Below are 12,722 nucleotides of genomic sequence, written 5' to 3' on the forward strand. Positions count from 1 at the left end.
CAACAACATAGTGACATTATGGCAAGCTAGCGTATCAATTGAAAATCTAATATTAACATGCCAAACAGGGAATAAAAATTCACAAGAAAAAAATTCGAAATGAAAAAGGAGGCTTTTTATTATGTAGCGATTATCGCAAGCCCGCTGAGGCCATCGCGGCTTTGCGGGCGATGTGTCGAAGAGTGCGCACGGCGAGAATCGTTGATGCTGGTCTCAAGAGCCTGCGATCAACCGTCCAGCTGTCGAAGCCAGAGCTGGCATTGCTGTCGATAGAACGCTTCGTTGCGAGCGAGTGGTCAATTCTGGCCTCGCGCAGAATGCGCCGAGCGACGGCGGGAGTCTGCGCTACGTCCGACGCGGTAAGGAGCCCTAGTAAACGACCGGCATTCAGTGGCAAAACGATAGGACCCGGTGTGACGGTCTGAGATCCCTTCTCAGAAGCACCGAAACAGAATAGCTTGTGCACGACAACACAGTGCCGTAAAGAGCAATCGTGCACGCAATGGACAGTTGCGACGTAGGGAAACACCTTTTGAGCAGCGGTCGGGCGAGCTGCAGCTCTTTCGTATGGTATTGTCTCGTCGCTTGCATTACATGATGTAAGTGCGCGAGCTCGTGATGTCCCTTGACTCATTATCGGCTAAGATCGGCTCCGATAAGTGAGCACATATACAACTGAAGTTCGACGCAGTGTCCATCTGAAACGCGAATCTGCGCCGAGGTAGTAGCGGCTTTGAAGTCCCGAATGTGTGAGTGCGGATAACAAATCAATGCAAGGTGTTTCGTCCGCATGTTGCAGAGTGGCACGGCGTACTGGAAGCTCAGCGCATGCTAGCGATGGAACATGCTCGCGATGAGCACAGATCCAGTCAAAGATCTGCGCGGGCCCTGGGTCAGTGTGACTCGCTGAAAGTTCGGTGCCCTGTGCTCATAGGACGGAGTGTCTTGTGCACGAGCCTGTCCTTGACACGACCGCCAAATTGAGGCGCACAGAGCCTTCTGAGACATGACATCGCTTTCGCCGGGCGATCGATTCTGACGCTTCGTCAAGCTTCGATGCGTCGTTTCTGGAACACGAGCGGCGTCGCTTCGATTACTAGATGAGCTTGTTAATGCGGCGTACGTGCACGATGAGCAATGGCGTTGCGACATGACTTTTGCATGCTTATCGCTATGAACAGCTTCAGGCGAGCATTGAGCTGTCAATTTGATTGTACAACGGCAGCACTGCGTTCTCCTTGGCCAGATGAACTGAGTGAGCTATCTCTATGCATCCTGTTCATACGTCAGCTGCCAGCCGACGGCTCGATCAGCTGATGTCCGCTTTGTCCCCGCTTCTTGCAGCGCGTTGTAGACACGACACCGCGCTCTCGCTAGTCGAGACGATCCGAGCAGGCGGAAAGGCCTTGTGTAAGCCATGGTCGATGATGCTCGAGCCGTCTGGCTTGGCTCGACTCGGTATGGCTGCTCAATGTGCAAACTCGCTCACTTCTGCTTCGAACAACTTTGAGTCGCAGTGCCCTTCACGCACAGACGAGGCTGTCATCATCGCAAAAACAGCTCCTCGCAGAGTACTGTATAAGTACCCTGGCATGCCGCATCGATCGAGTCTGTCTCCGCCCTTTCAACAGGATCATCGTTCGCTCACAACTCGGCTTCTTCGACCTTCAGCACCGATTCAACGTCATCGAGGCACCTCGCAACATCTTCAAGTCAACGCTTCTTCCGTCTCGCCAGAATGCAGATCGAGAACGTACCAGACTTGAATGCCATGGGCAGGGCTATCTCCTTATCATATCCGATCGACCCTCAAAGCATGCACCGCTTTCAATCCGGCCAGACACTACAGCAGCTCGTCCATGCTCTGAGCCGGACAATGTACGCGCCCGAGTCGCACCGGACCCGCATCTGGCTCCTCGCAAGCGAGTTCGAATGCATCCTCACGTATCTGATATGCTTCTGGCTGATCCACAAGAAAAAGAGCCTCGGAGACATCTGGTTCTTTCGAAAGAAAGAAACTTCGTTTGGGAGCTACTACGTCGCCAATGCAGTACTGATCCTTAGTAGCGGTTGCGGTATCTACTTGGTGCTGTGGGACACAATCGCGATCTTTGCGGCCATTTGGTCGTTTGCCAACGGCAGTACGATGCTATGGTGGTGGATCATTCCTCTGCCTTGGTGTCCGCTGATCTTGGGCGCCTATTGCAGTATACATGGCTTTATCGTCAGTTGCAGTCCGAGATCGCCCTTATCGCCCAACAACATTGCAAGCGACACCCGTAGACGCTGGATCTATCTACCGATGCCTCGAAGTCCGACCACGCTCAATACCTTGCTGGTTCTACCGTGCGCTCTCCTCGTGACGGTTTCGATTTGCATGGCAGCAATGGCCGGTCATGCGATATTCCGAGCAAGATCACTCGCGAACAACCTCCTCTCCGACGAGATCATGTCGCTGATTCATCGCGCTGCAAAAGAAACATTCACGTTTCCGGATGAACATGTGCTCGCATCCGATGAGCTCGTCTGGGCAGCACGACGCGTTGCCGCTGCTTACATGGACTGCCATCGATACGTCTGCATCCATCTCGCCATCTACGCGGCGTTCGCCTTTGCCATGTGGATCCCCTTCGTGCTGTACGGCGTGCCTAACCTGGTCAACTTGGTCAATCACGCCTGCTTTCACCATCCCAAGCCCATTCCTCCCTCGCATCAAGGCTTTGTTGGTAAGCTAATTTGGCTTCTGACGGAAGGCAGGGCCAGGGCAAGCGACCTGAACACGGGACATCACGTTGCGTGGAAGATGACGGTGCTCACCCTGGTCTATGTCGTGATCGTCGTCGTCGCCGCGCCGGCGTTCGCCTTCGTCCCTGTGTACGTTGTCGCGAAGTCGTTCCCCGGTCAAGTATCGAAAAGTGACGTTTCGGCGTCCATCGTCGTCGCGACGATCTCCGTCAGCGTAATCACGCTTGCGGCGTGCACTGCTATCACCTTTTTCTGTACGGTCGCCAGCCTGGATCCGCTATTCCGAGCAGCTATCGGTCTCAATGTCGCTCGGACCCCAGCTGCTATCGACATCAAAGTCGTTCAGCATCGCAGCGAACACGTGGACTCGCGCCTGGAGTCCCAACTCGCGTCTGCCAATCAAGACAGAAACATGCTCCGGCAGCCATCGACAGCGTCGTTCAGAAGCACGAAGGCGGACTCAGACTACGCCAAGGAGCAGCGGCGAGATCAGGACGACATCGAATCGCTGCGTCACCTCAGTGCCATCACACTCGCTTACCCTTCTCGTGTTCCGAGCAGTCCCACGAAGGCTGAATTCTAGGTCATGAGTACTGCTTCCGCTCCTTCGCTCTGTCGTCATCCCATCACACTCTTTTGTCTTGCTTTTCACGTTCGTTTTGGAATCAGTCATTACACCACCACCTGCCTTTCGACAGCCCGAGTGGTCTTGATACCGTGCCTGAAAGCGACGGTACGATCTGAGCACTGCCATTCTGTCTTGATCGCGGAGGCAGCGCCAGTCGGTCCGTCTGCAGCAGCGCTCAAGTTCTCAAACTGCCGCGGAGATCTGTGCACCAGCTCTCAGACCCAAAGCTTAGCACGCTCAGCACGCGAACCATGCTGCACTTTGATACCGCGTGTGGTTTCTTGCTGCGTGCTTCATCTTTCCTTTGGAGGTGTTAGGAGTGTCGATGCAGGTGCATGTAACTGCTCGGCACGGTTCGTCGATCGACGCTCAGAGCTCTCGCAATGGCCTCGCGTCGGCACTGAGGCTGTCTTGCCCCCCACAAGCTCGTTCAGCAGCCGGACTTTTCCGACATCAAAGGAGTCTTGCCAGACGAGGTCCTGGCCAGGTAAAGGCCCCTCGAGTACTCAGGAAGACCGCTTGGCTCGCTTTCAGCTCCTGTTGTCACACACGTTGCAGAAGCTGCCGAACCGGGCTTAGATGCCCAAAACGTCTATGCCTGTTGCACAGCTCTACTGCCGCCTAGGATTGAAACGAACAACAAGACCATCCCAGCTGAGCTTGATGGGCGGCACATAGTGCTGCACCCCACTTGCGTCCTTTTCCTCATTGAAGAGTCCGTGGCATGCTTGAGACGTATTGTCATGTTCCGTTCGTTGCTCTGCTCGTCCCAGATGTCGGCCCACCACTTATTCTCGCCACCTTCACCGACGTCCTTGGTCTGCCTCGCCTTGCCTTCCAGCTGCGCAGCCATCATGCCATATCTCCAGTCGTCAACAAGCTCTTGCGTGTCGCAGTGCTCTATGCGATGTGTAAAGTCGGTGAGAAGACCGAGCGCGGGTGGTGGCGAGAAGGATGCGAAGAAGGAAAGCGCCTGCGCGAAAGAAAAGTGAGAGAGATGCCGGTCCATCTTGAGGGCGTCCATGACGATGGCTTGACTGCCCCGCATGTGCTCGAGAGTGGCGGAGGGGATCTCATGGCAGTCGCTGATGTAGCTGAAGGTGTCGATGCGGAAGCCGAGGCACCAGAATGGCGATGATCGGCCAACGTAGCCGTGAAGTACAGGAAGTGGCTGTACGCGGACCTCCTTGCGGCCCTCGGAAGCTGGGATGGTGAAAGGCGCGTCCTGGTGGATGATATGCCATCGAAGCGTGGGCACATCACCGCCACCTGTCGATTTGGATCGGTCGACGAGGTACGGAAACATGCCCTCTACGACGGTCATGCATTCTTGGGTGAGGTAGATGTCTACATGTCGCTGGATGACTCCGCCCATAGTCCATGCTCTTAGATCGTCCAGGCCGAGGATCGCATCAGCGTGGGCATGTGTGAGCAGCACAGCTCTAATGGAGCGGATGCCGTTGCGCGGGAAGTGGACGACGGCGTTCGAGTAGAAAGTCTTGCCACAGTCGATCAAGATGGTGCTGTCCTGCTTGTCGGCGGCATCGCGTCCTACGATAGCTGCAGCAGTACAGCCTCTACGATTCTTGCCGGTCGGATTGAGGGTAGCGTCCTTGCAAGCCGCGCAGTCGCCAAAGTCGGGTTTGGTGACGCAGTGAATCGCCGGTACCTGACCGCTGGTGCCTGTGCCGAGGAAGAGCACCTTGTCGATCCACGTTGATGAAGGGACCGGCCAATCTCCCTGCTCGTCTAATGATCCGCTTGTCGCCATTGCCGTGATGTCGGGAGCCGTGTGAGGATGTCGAACGACAGCTGGATGTTCCGACCCGACAAGATTCCTCAAGGTTTGTGTTCAAGCCCCCTTCGGAAAACGCGAACGGCATCACCGACGAGAAGGATGTGGAGGATTTTTTTGGGCCAAGGCTTGGTTATCAGAGACGCCGACGTCTGAGCGGGAATTCGCCGAAGCTGTTGAAAGCGCATTCAATCAAACCTTCTCACGCCCTTCTCTTCTCACCATCACAGTCACCATCACAGACCACACTCCGGAAGATACCGATATGATTGCTTCACGACGATTGCTGCGCCAAAGCGCAATCAGGACGCTAACTTCCCACGCTCGCGTTGCACCCTCGTCTCGACTGACTGCTTCAATCAGCTTTTCTAGCAGCGGACTCACCCGAACTCCCGCAGCGATTCGACACTACGCCGTGCCGACCAACATCAACATCCCAGATCAGACCGAAGTCGACGCTTCAGTCAGCCGCATCCTATCGCCCGCACGCTATGAAGAGGCATCACCGTCCGCCATCACCTACAACCGAGCCTGCTCACTCCTCTCAAAATTGCTAGTCCAGCTACGCACCGCCGCCGACCTTCCCACTGTCGCAGACCGACAAGCTTACCAAGCCTCGATAGACGCCGACATCCTTTCATCGATCCAAGAGTGGGGCTATAGCGCAGAAAACCTGACTCAGCTCGCCAATGTGCTTCTCTCCGCTTCGGCCGATCCTCGCCGCCACCCGCTGGCGTATCGTCTGTTCGAGGTGGCGCATCAGGCAGGTTCCGACGATGCCGGCTACTACTGGGCGAGCATGGTTCTACAAAACACGGCCCCTCCGTCGCCCTCGGGTGATCAGAAGGGTCGAGCGCAGCAGGCTGTGACGCTCTACCAGGAGCTCTCGGCTGCAGGCAACGCGCGAGGCTCCGTAGGTGTGGCCAGACTCTTGCTTCAGCGCGTGCAGCGAGGGCAGGTGGAGAAGGCACAGTGGCCTTCCTTGATCGAAGAAGCCGTCAAGCTGTATGAACGAGCAGGCGAAAAGGGCCTTCCAGAAGCGTGGTACGATCTCGCCACGCTCTTCCAAGAATCGCGCTTCAACCCGCCAGACCAACAGCGCGCACGCGGATATCTGCAAAAGGGAGCAGAGCTTGGCCACTCCGGCTGTCTCTTTGCCCTCGGCATGGATCATCTGCTCGACAATGACGCAGGCAACAAAGCGGACGCGTTCCAGTACTTCAAACAGGCTGCGGATCAAGGTGATGCGCAGAGCATGTTTCAGGTGGGCTCCTTCTACTTTCTCGATCGAGACCGCATGGCACATCACCCGGACGTCACCGGTGGCGACAAGACCATGAAGCAGGCGCACAGGGATACTTTTGGAGTCGACGCAAACGACGTCGAGGCGAGATTCTGGCTCGAACAGTCGGCGCAGTCCGACTACCCGCCGAGCATTCTTCAGCTCGCTACGCTTCTGGGTCAACATCGAGCGCTCGATCCAGGAGCGCAGGCCGACAAGGGACTGCGACCCATCGACAAGGATCAGGCGGATCAGCTGTCATATGCGCTGCTCGCAAAGTTGTTGGCGATTCTGAAGACGTCCGGCAACCTGCCGTCATTGCCATCTCAAAAGGGTCAGTGGTCCAATAGCCAGTTCAACGGTCTAATCCCGCAGGCGCAGGCCATGTACGAGAAGCTCGAAAAGAAGTTGGGCGAGTCCAAGGAGGCGGATGCATAGACGAGTCATTATGCGAAAGCAAGTGCATAGAAGATCCTCAACAAGACGTGACTTTGTAGACCCCGTGGCTGAGTGACTGGCGTTCCACTTCGGACGATGCGAGCTATGCAAGCCTCGATCACGAACGAGCCTGAGCAAACTCTAACGCCTGAGACAGCGCCTTGTCCAGCTTGGCGTCTCGTCCTTGTAACAACGTGATGTTGTCGAGGGCGAGCTTGCGCAGCGACGGCGGCAGCTTGTTCCACGGACCTGGCACCGATACGTTCTTGGTCGGGTGTCGGATCCAGTACAGCGGACCGAGTTTCTCGTACGCCAGTTTGGCCGGTGGCGATGGCAGCAACAGAAGGAAATGCAGGAACTCCAGCTGCACTCCGGCGAACGCTTGCCCGCTGCTCGAATTGGCGGCTTCCCACAAAGTGCGTGGGAATGCCGTCAACAAGCTCTCCAGGATGCGCTCGCTCTCTGACGCGGTGAAGGGCGATGCGGCCCGGACCTTTGACAGCAGGAACGCACGCGCGAGGAACTCGAAGAGTACAGCCTTCACCTTGTGTGTGGATGCTTGACTGTGATACGTCGCCAGCAAGCTATCGAGAAGTGACTCGTGTTCCGTGCCGAGTAAGAACCACAATGTGGGTAGCAGCGCACGAAAGGTGTCCGGATCGAGGACACTACCGGCAGATGCCCCGGTGGATGCGAGAGAGACGGTGCCACTCTCTGTCACGGGCGTGGACAGTAGCTCTGCGATGAAAGAAGAGACCGAAGCAATCTGCACCTCGACGTTGAACTTTGACTTGATCTTTTGAGAGGCCGCCTCGTTCAGAGCCAGAAGGGCGGCAAGCTCGGCGTATGCAAGGTCCATCTGTACCACCGCCGATTTTGCTTTCGCCGAGAGACCGCTCGAGCCGGTGTGGTGGCTGAAGGGAAAGTAGACCGAGATGTGGCCGAGGGTATCTGCGAGCGACGTCCGCGCTTTTGAGCTGGGAGACGACGAGCCGCGCCACAGAGCTAGCATGAGACTGACAATCTCAAACACGAGCTGTGCGGGAGTTGAGAGTCCGGCATTCTGGCCGTGAGTTTGCTGCGAGAGGTCCAGATCCGGCTGAAATGCTGAAGGTGCAGTATCTAGGAAAGAGGCGAGCAAGACTGGATCGAGTAGGGCGTACAGTGACAGTGCTGCTGACTTTGCCAATTTCCCCGATCCTGTCGTCGGGGAGTCCCTCCCGAGGGTAGATTGCCAGGTGACGGCTGCTTGAAGCGAGCTGTAAAGATCGGTCTGATTCAATGACTTGCCTGAAGTCGAATCCAAGTCCATGAGTGATAATGTCGCCCGATCGGCTGCCGGCCAGTCCGCGTACGATGCTTGGATGCCGTGCTGAGACGCTGATAGCTCCTGAGTTTTGTGCGTTCGCATTTGCTGTATCGAGACGCTACGCGACCGTGACGACCTTGAGTGACGACCGAGAATCCGCTGAAAGTACTCGAATTCAGCCGATGATGCAAAAGCGGAACGGAAGAACCAAGTCGGGCAAGACTGCTCGTTGCCAGTATCTTCGATGTCGCCTGATGTAGATGGAAGAGCGTGCGAGAGGAAGGTCCTGAGAGACTGAAGGATGAGCAGCTTCGCACCCGGCGCAAGGTCGATAGAGGTGATGGAAGCTGCAGCGCTTGACCGATGCGTGATGCCAAGAAGATTGAGGTAGCAGTTCATGATTCGCTCGCCATGCGGTTGGTGCGAGGCCTTGCTGGGGCCTGCCGCATCCGAGCTGCCGGTCGAACTCTGTGCAGAAGAGACAGCACTTGCCATATTGTACACAGCGTTCTCCCAGCCTGCTGTTGCTACTTGCGGCAGGATGCTGAGACACACGTCAAGGATCTTGACAGCGCCGATTCGTACCTCGGGATAGATGTGGCTGAGAGCTGAGGTCGTGAAGAGAAGCAGTGTGCCGTGATACGGGCCTAGCAGCTGAGCAGGGATTTGCGGCAGCATCCAGCTGAGCAGAACGTGTAGCTGCTTTCGTACAGCCGCGTCTTCGTCGCCGATGCAACGGGCGAGCTCTGGGATGAGGGAAGCTGCGTCCGTCAGGATCAAGCTGGGATGCAACGTGAGGATCTCCTTGATGCCGCTGACAGCATCGCGACGAACGCCTGCCGAGTAGTGTCGAAGCTGGAGAGCCAAGTCGGTGATGGTGAGATTGCGAGAGTTGACAAGTTTGCCCGACTTGTCGACATTGATCGACTGCTGCGGAAGAGCAATGGTCTTGGCCTTGAACGAGACGTCGGTAGCATTGTTGGCAGCTTGCTTTCCCTTGCCGAGCTTGAGCTTGGTTTTCTGAAAGTCGGCTTTCTTCTCCTTCTGCCTTTTGGATGCTTTCGGCATGGCTGCGGCTGCTCCTGAGAGCTAGAAGATGGGTGCCGCGTCAAGAGCGATGACGAGGTGTGGTGGAAGAAGAAGTAAGAAGAAGCAAGGACAAGTCTTCTTCTCGGCAATTCCAAAATTTTGGCTCGAGGCTCGCAGGGTGATCCGACTTCCGAGCCCTTCTCGGCTGCATGTGGAGATTTAAGCTTTAGCTAACTCGGTTGCACCTTCTTCGACCTAATCCTTCTTCCTCTCGAAAGCTCTGGCAGACATCTCGAGTCGTAGCTGTTTCCACCATGCCACCTGCAAAGAAGCTGACACAGGCGCAGAAGGAAATTCTAGCGCTCTATCGACGAGGACTTCGCATCATCAAAACCAAAGAGCAGGTACGTACAGGCGCTCGAAAGGAGTCTATACCGAAGGTCTCACTTGACACTGACAAACACCCCCTGCCTCTATCAATTGACAGGAACATCGACGAGACTTTACCATCTACCTTCGCTACTTCTTCAAGCATCCATCGTGGGGAGGCGGTCTGAAGCGACGCGACTTTGCCCAAATCGAGTACATGCACCGCAAGACGTCGAGATTGCTAGACACCACTTTCGAGCCCAAGTCGGTCAAGCACATCAATCTCCCGAAGGACATCGAGAAGGATATGCAGGAGCTAGGGCAAGCGCACTGGAGACGAGCGTTCCGTGACGCTAGCTCAAGCTCGTCTTCCACAGCAACAACCTCTTCATCCTCAATACCTCCATAGCAATGACGCAGCTACCTCGCAACAGGCCCTCTCGCACACCGGTCACCACAATGCGTGACGAATGCCTCGTCACGGCTCAACAGGCATTTCAAGGTGCGGAGACTCGACGCAATGGCAGGCAGGCTCTGTGGGTTCAGAGTATCACCATTGTACAAGACGCACGCCTAATGTATACATATCGAATGTGTGACACGAGACAACAGCTCCCAGATTCAATGCGGTGAGCGTAACCCGGCTAGCCGACGAGGTTGCAAACGTCAGGATAATGCTTAAGAAAGTACCTCCTCGGTCTCCTCGATGATCTCCTCTTTCCACTCCTGCACCTCCTCGGTAGCCTCCTCGGCCAGCTTCTTGGCATGGTCGACGCTCTGTCCGACCTCCTCGCGGCCGAGATCCTCGCGCAGCTGCTCGAGATCGCGGCGAGCACGGCCACGCCATGCCTTCCACTCCTCGAGAATGCGCTGGTACAGTTCGCGCTCGGCGGTAGCCAGGTTGGACTCCTCGGCGGCATCGTCCTCCTCGAACTGCTTGGAGTACTCTCGCAAGTTCTTGCGCACCTTGTACTTGTCCTCCTTGCTCAGCAGCGATCGCGGTCGTGGACGCCAGAGAATCTGCTTGAAGCGGTCCTGGATGTGCTTCTGCAGCTCTTGCCCCTTGAAATCCCAGACGGCGAAACCGTTCTCAAGCGAGTGGCGCCAGACCGAGGCCGAGGTCGCAACGTAGCGTCCCGATGGGTCCCACTCAAGATCGGTGATGCCGTAGTGCTCGCCGGTGCCGATCAGCTTGACATCGTCCGCTGGGTCGGCAGAAGGGTTGCCCTGTCGCACCTCGTGCATGAAATCGACGTCGTACCACTCGAGGTCGAACTTTTGCGAGCTGCCAAGCGTAGCAGCGACCATGTGACGACCGCGTGGGGACCAGAAGAGCGCGTTGAGCGTCTTGTTGTCAAACGACTTGAGCGGACGGAAGTCGCCCTTGGGGTGAAGGTGGTAGAAGTTGAGCTGAGTCTTGATGGTGATACCCGGCGCCGGTGTGCCGAGCTGCGGGTCGTTGCTCGAGATGAGGGCAAAGTGGGTTCCGTGTGGTTCCCATGCGAAGGCGGTGACGGCGTCCTTGAGCTCGACGACCTCGACGGGGAACTCTTTTTCTCGCACGCGGAAGATCTCGAGGTTGCAGAACATGGACTTCTTTGTCTTGGTGTGTCGGTCGACCTTGACGCAGAGGTAGTCGCCCTGCGGGTGCCAGTGAAGCTTGCAATCCGAAACGTTGAAGAGGTTCTTGGAACGGAGGATGGTTCTTGTTGGCACGGCCATGACGGTGACACGTGCGGGCTGGTTGGCCACTTCGGGCTGCCAGTAGACGATCATGTTGTCCCTGACCTTCTTGTTAGGCTTGCCCGACTCGGCAGCCTCGCGCTCCTTCTCGCCCATTGGGCACCATTCAAAGTCGACGACGCCCTCGACCTTGATCGACTTCTTGTCGAGCAGACCCATGGAGGGAGTCTCGTAGACGCTGATCGCCTGGCCGGGGTTGAGACGTGCGCAGTACTTGTCATCGGGACTCCACTTGAGGAAGGGCCACGAGAAGCCCTTGAGCTGGCCTGGCTGTCCATTCTCATCCTGAGGCACGGGGAAGGATCGCAAAAGGTGACCGGTTCGGACCTCCCAGACTGCGATGCGGTTGCCCTCATCTTCGGGGCCGAAGAATTGAGGACCGATGGGGGCATTGTCGGGCACCTGGATAGGGTCGTGCGACCATGTGACCATGTAGCGCTCGCTTGGAGAGAAGTCGACAAGACGGGCGCCAGGGTGAGGGAAACGCATGAAGCGCTCGCACGAAGGACCACCCCAGATCTGGATACCTTGTCGGTGGAAGGTGGTGAGGAAGGTTCCGAGGGGCGACCATTGCACGTAGCTCTCTGTCCAACGAGGACGGCTGTGTTCGACCTGAGGATCCGAGGAGCGGTTGTGCCACGCAATCTCGACGTCGTCACCACGGCAGATGACGAGCTGGTCGCGACCCGAGGCGTCTGCGAGCCAGGAGCGAAGGTGCTCGCGGGGCTTGAACTCCTCCTCTTCGGGCTCTGCGTACTCTTCTGAAAGGCTGGCGAATTTCTCAACGTCGGTGAAGCGGTGGACGGAGAAGCGGTGCTTCTTGTCAAAGGCGTAGCCATCCATCTGCCGAATGGCCTGAGCGGCATCCTCGGCGGAAGCCATCTCGACGAAAATGTAGCCCTTGGATTCACCATTGTCGCCGTAAGGGATGTGCATGCCCTCGACAGCGATGTCGATGCCGGCGTGGGTCTTGAAACGCTTCTGAACGGTCTCGAAGAGCTTCTGCTGGCGCGACTCGGTAATGGCAGGGACGCCCTCGATGACGATCACATCGTCGAGACCCTCGTCGAATTTGACCGAGTACTTTTGTTCGATGTCGGAAAAGTCAATGTCGGCATCGTCGATGAAGTCGAGCTCATCGACGCCGTTTGTAATGTCGTCGACGCTAGGCATCTTGTGCTATAGCTGGGTGTTGGTATGCAACTGGTATGAATGTGCGGGTAGGGTCGTAAGAGCACCGGGACCGAAGCTGAAGAATCGATGGTGTCTGTGTCGGACCGGGCGTTGATCGGCGAAGGCTGAACGAAAGAGCCGGCCAATGTAGCTGGGTGTGAAATGGGTCTATACGACCTTTTTGTGGTGAAGACAGAGTAAGCGATCGTTG

The 12,722-nt window shown here is 56.6% G+C and overlaps 6 protein-coding genes across 6 annotated transcripts; 3 read left to right on the forward strand and 3 right to left on the reverse strand.

Annotated features, from left to right (window-relative positions):
• Positions 1–2,386: 2,386 nt before the first annotated feature.
• Positions 2,387–2,777, forward strand: PSEUBRA_001236 (uncharacterized protein; the record flags this gene model as incomplete). The annotated part of the gene is made up of 2 exons (XM_016434518.1): positions 2,387–2,726; positions 2,758–2,777. 2 exons carry the CDS (start codon positions 2,387–2,389, stop codon positions 2,775–2,777), a joined length of 360 nt encoding a protein of 119 aa, XP_016293908.1.
• Positions 2,778–3,965: 1,188 nt separating this feature from the next.
• PSEUBRA_001237 (Beta-lactamase-like protein) lies at positions 3,966–5,144 on the reverse strand (the record flags this gene model as incomplete). Its single annotated transcript, XM_016434530.2, has 1 exon — positions 3,966–5,144. One exon carries the CDS (start codon positions 5,142–5,144, stop codon positions 3,966–3,968), a length of 1,179 nt encoding a protein of 392 aa, XP_016293909.2.
• A 289-nt stretch (positions 5,145–5,433) lies between these two features.
• PSEUBRA_001238 (Sel1-like protein) lies at positions 5,434–6,888 on the forward strand (the record flags this gene model as incomplete). The annotated part of the gene is made up of 1 exon (XM_059464595.1): positions 5,434–6,888. One exon carries the CDS (start codon positions 5,434–5,436, stop codon positions 6,886–6,888), a length of 1,455 nt encoding a protein of 484 aa, XP_059320844.1.
• A 118-nt stretch (positions 6,889–7,006) lies between these two features.
• PSEUBRA_001239 (Pre-rRNA-processing protein IPI1/Testis-expressed sequence 10 protein) lies at positions 7,007–9,265 on the reverse strand (the record flags this gene model as incomplete). The annotated part of the gene is made up of 1 exon (XM_059464600.1): positions 7,007–9,265. One exon carries the CDS (start codon positions 9,263–9,265, stop codon positions 7,007–7,009), a length of 2,259 nt encoding a protein of 752 aa, XP_059320845.1.
• Positions 9,266–9,540: 275 nt separating this feature from the next.
• Positions 9,541–10,004, forward strand: PSEUBRA_001240 (uncharacterized protein; the record flags this gene model as incomplete). The annotated part of the gene is made up of 2 exons (XM_016434510.1): positions 9,541–9,630; positions 9,714–10,004. The coding sequence occupies 2 exons, from the start codon at positions 9,541–9,543 to the stop codon at positions 10,002–10,004; spliced, it is 381 nt and encodes a 126-aa protein (XP_016293912.1).
• A 269-nt stretch (positions 10,005–10,273) lies between these two features.
• On the reverse strand, positions 10,274–12,511 carry PSEUBRA_001241 (Translation initiation factor, beta propellor-like domain protein; the record flags this gene model as incomplete). The annotated part of the gene is made up of 1 exon (XM_016434528.1): positions 10,274–12,511. One exon carries the CDS (start codon positions 12,509–12,511, stop codon positions 10,274–10,276), a length of 2,238 nt encoding a protein of 745 aa, XP_016293913.1.
• Between the last annotated feature and the right edge of the window lie 211 nt (positions 12,512–12,722).

This window comes from Kalmanozyma brasiliensis, assembly GCF_000497045.1.
Source record: "Kalmanozyma brasiliensis GHG001 unplaced genomic scaffold PSEUBRA_SCAF13, whole genome shotgun sequence".
Taxonomy (NCBI): Eukaryota; Fungi; Basidiomycota; class Ustilaginomycetes; order Ustilaginales; genus Kalmanozyma; species Kalmanozyma brasiliensis.